The 4,098-nt window shown below is 32.8% G+C and overlaps 1 protein-coding gene across 1 annotated transcript in view; it reads left to right on the plus strand.

Moving 5' to 3' along the window:
* Positions 1–477: 477 nt before the first annotated feature.
* The window catches only part of LOC105457948 (heparan-sulfate 6-O-sulfotransferase 1), an 8,787-nt gene continuing 5,166 nt past the window's right edge, over positions 478–4,098 (plus strand). Inside the window, exon 1 of the mRNA XM_011702924.1 lies at positions 478–1,231. Coding sequence (XP_011701226.1) covers positions 703–1,231 — 529 coding nt within the window. The 5' untranslated portion in view covers positions 478–702. The remainder of the gene's footprint in view (positions 1,232–4,098) is intronic.

Below are 4,098 nucleotides of genomic sequence, written 5' to 3' on the forward strand. Positions count from 1 at the left end.
ATTTTGTTATGTAATTTAGACCCACTTCTTCAGAGGGCGATAGTGCGCGAGGGCATTTTAGCGTTACAGCCATGGAGGTAAGAAATAACAGGAGGGAGTGTAAGGCCTTTTTGTTGGTGGGGATTACTATGCCGAATGTGATTGATTGGCCACAGTAATATGGCGTTTTATACAAACTTTATTGGAGTTCGGGATTACTACGCCAAATGTGATTGGTTGGCCACAGTAATATGGCGTTTTGTAATGTTCCCCCCTTACGTCTGCTTAGCCAGGCCGCGGGGGAATATGCTCCCTCCTGTTATTTCTTACCTCCATGGTTACAGCCAAAAGGCCGGCATGTCCGCTCTCGGATCTTCTCTGTTAATAATATCTTGTCGATGGTGTTGCACTAGTGCAGCACTGCAGCCAAGGGAAAAAACGCTGTACATACAAGTAGGATTTTGTTTTCTAATTCCTCTCTACATGCCGTTCAGTTAGTGGCCGTACGTCTTGGCGGATTAATATTTGTCTTCTCGTCGGACGGTTGGGTGAATTTTTGTTTGTTTCTGTCATGGCCGACGCGCTCGATGCGAGCGTATTTATGGCCGGATCGTGTCAGTGTGCGGTGGTCAGCGGTGATACACGGTAATGTATTGTCGTTCTCCGTTGAAGGCTGGTGAAGTTGTGAGTGTCTAGCAGCGCGAGACATGGGTGACGATAATAATGGGCAGACGAGTGGGTGTCGATGCGGAGATAGACGCTACTATTAGCGAGCTCGAAGTGCTCGTCGCGTCGGAGTCGGGGGGGCAGGAGGAAGAGGAGGAGGGGGAGGAGAAGGAGAATATATGCGACGGGAGGTCCGCGACGACGAGGATGGAGTCGCGGCACCCGCGCAGGAACCGTCTGCGTAGCGTCGTCGGGGTATGTCTGTTTCTCGCGCTGACCGGGATCATCTATCTGGGCTACTTCTGCCCGGATCACGTGTGCGCCCTGACGAACCGCGAGATCAAGGAGTCTATCAGGCTGTCCGAGAGTCTGTCCGTTGCCGCCGGACCGCCTGCCGCCGGATCCGCCGCGCTGTCTTCCGTGTCCATCGAGCTCGACAGGAACGGTCTGCTCTCAGTGCATCCCGCCTTCAAGCTGCAGAGCATCCAGGGTAGTCTAGGCTACGACGATGTCTTCGCCAACGACACCTTTCAATTTGACATCAACGCTCACGATGTCATGGTCTTCCTCCATATACAGAAGACAGGTACATGGACAGAGTTCCGAATAGCCCCCTGGTTTGTCCAGAACAGATTTTAAAAATGTCTGCTAGAAATATTGTTGATAGAATGCTAGCAGAAATAAAACGAAATCAGCCTACAGATTATAGCTTACAGATTATATCAAATTGACTGCAGCAATTAAGCCCCGAAATTGCCGTTTCATTATCACTCAAGTAACCAAATCTGTCGAGAATAGATTTTGAAACTTTTGAAAGTGTCTGCTATAATTTTGTAGAATATTACCAGAACAAATGTAACAGATGTAATAGAATCTACTAACTAAAATATAACGGCAGACTGTAGAAATTGGACAAGATGTACAATTATATAATTCATTTTATTTAAATCAATTTACGAAATGATTTAGGTTGTCGCCAATCTGTTAGATTATTTTGGCAAGGTCTGCCGGCAAAACATGATTTTAATATGGACTTATGATATGGATCTGTTACAATATTTGACTAAGTATTGTGTCTGATGTGGTGTGTACTGTCTGCATGCACAAGAAACAGAAAATTATTTCCTTTCTAATTACTGCTATTATCTCTTATTATTATTATTATCTCTTGTAATTTTGAAAAATTTTACAATGCCAAATATATCTGCCTTCAACATTATAATAGAGTTATGAAAAATTTAAGAAAAATTTCTTTTTTTGTTTGTAAAAATTAAAATTTTACATAACTTATTTATTATAATTTTAGTAAGAAGGTTAATATACTTAATGCTAGCAAATTTTCTAAAACTCTTAAGAAACTAATAGCACTTATTGTTAGAAAGAGGAAGATTTTTTTTCTAAAAAATTTGTCTATTTTATAACTTATTTTTTATTTCCTGTTATTTGCTGTAAGTTATAATAAAATGTGTTACTGAATCATTTAGGAATAATTTCTTATGTAAATTAAGTAAGATTTATATTTTTAAATTGTATTAAACTTTTTGCAAAATGTTTATGGATATAATAAGCAGTATATTTCTTAGGAACAGAAATATCCTATATCCTTAGTGCTAAAATATTTTAGCTATTATACAATATTTTAATACAAAAGTTAAAGTAAAAAGTAAATGTCTGGTATTTTATTATATGAAACAAGTATAAAATGGCAAAAGTTGAGATGTTCAATTCTATGTTAAATGTGTTCTTGTTTCAATTGTTCAATTATATAAATATGTTTCCTTAATATACATATATGCTTAGAAAGAGGATTTTTCAAAGAAAGAAAAGTTTCTTTTTTAAAATATTTTTTTATTTTATAATGTATAATATTTACTCATAAATTATAATAAAATGTGTTAAGGAATTATCTGTTATTTAAATTACAGATTTATATAATGGATTTTCTAATTGTATTCGATTCTAATTGTATTATTTGCAAAATGTTTATATATATAATGTATGTAATATTCTTTAACAGCAACAATATCTATTGTTATTGCTGAGATATTGTACAATACTTTAGCATAAAAATTCGTACAAGTGAAAAATAAATGTCTGATATTTATATTATGAAACAAACATACAATTTGCAAGAATTAACATGTTTGTGTTCAATTATATAAATCTTTTTTTTTTTTCGAAGATTTCTTTAATAGAATATTTAGAATATCTAGAATTTTCAAAGGCTTTCTTTTTTATTCTCCAAAATCAGAGATTTTCATGGAATTTTATCGATACTCTTAAGGAAATTTTTGAAATTTTACTTTTAAACTCTTTTTCTGAAAAGAGTCTTCTTCATTTTTCTTTGATATTAAATATAGTTTTAAAGGCTGGAAAGAAAACCGGTTTTTTTTTCCGCGGATTTTTTTGGTTTCTTTCCCAAGGGATAGAAAAATTCAATGGAAAATTTCACGTACATATTCGTAAAATCTATCACATTTTACATTTGCAACATTTGATACACTTTTCAAAATTAAAAAATTTTATAACAAGCACATATTTATTGCTGATAATGTTAAATACTAAAAAAATAAAAAGCAAATTACATAAGAATAAATTAAAAAACAAAGTTAATGTATTTTTTAAATAAAACGTATGGCTTTTGACAATTAATAATCAAAACTCTTTAAAAATACTTAATATAAATAGGTTAAATTAATCTTTACACTATAGGATTATTAGAATTAATAGGATTGTTAGGATTGCGTTTTTTAAAGGTTTATTTAATAATAAATAATCCTCACCTCAAGGAATATAGTAAATGTAAACATAAAAATTAATTCATTAATTCCAGCGTTTATACGAGATGTCTTATTTTAATAATGCTACAAAATACGAGAGTTATAACTTATAAGAGTTATAAGCTTATATCTAATTTAAATAAAAAATTTACACATTTTAACGACCAAATTAAAATAAATTATTTACATTAAGTTCTGAATCCCAATTCATATTTAATATGATGAAAAATATTAAAAATTTGGTAATATATCGTTTACATAGCAATTTTTCGCAAAAACAATTTTTCGGAAAAAAACCGAAATTTTTCTGGTTTTTTTTCCAGCAATTTGAAAAAAGCAGATTTTTTAAAACTATAAATCTCTTTCTTAATATTTCTAAGGTAAACCCAAAATTAAAATAAAATAAAATCTCTTTCTTAATATGTCTACTCATATTTGACATGAAATAATACTGTATTTCTTGTATACTATCTACGCGTAAGTGAACCTGACCCGAGGTTCTTTGGTTGAAATCATAATCCTATTCTTTATGCATTAGTGACTTGACAAAAGGTTCTTTGGATGGAATAATAATTCTATTATAATGCTTTGCGAAAACTTGTGAGTTTTCTGACCACCCGGCAGTTTTCTTAATCGTTTCTAAATTCACGCCTTTCTTTAGTGCTGCCGACGT

The sequence above is a fragment of the Wasmannia auropunctata genome, unplaced genomic scaffold, assembly GCF_000956235.1.
Source record: "Wasmannia auropunctata unplaced genomic scaffold, wasmannia.A_1.0 LD334876.1, whole genome shotgun sequence".
Classification (NCBI taxonomy): Eukaryota; Metazoa; Arthropoda; class Insecta; order Hymenoptera; family Formicidae; genus Wasmannia; species Wasmannia auropunctata.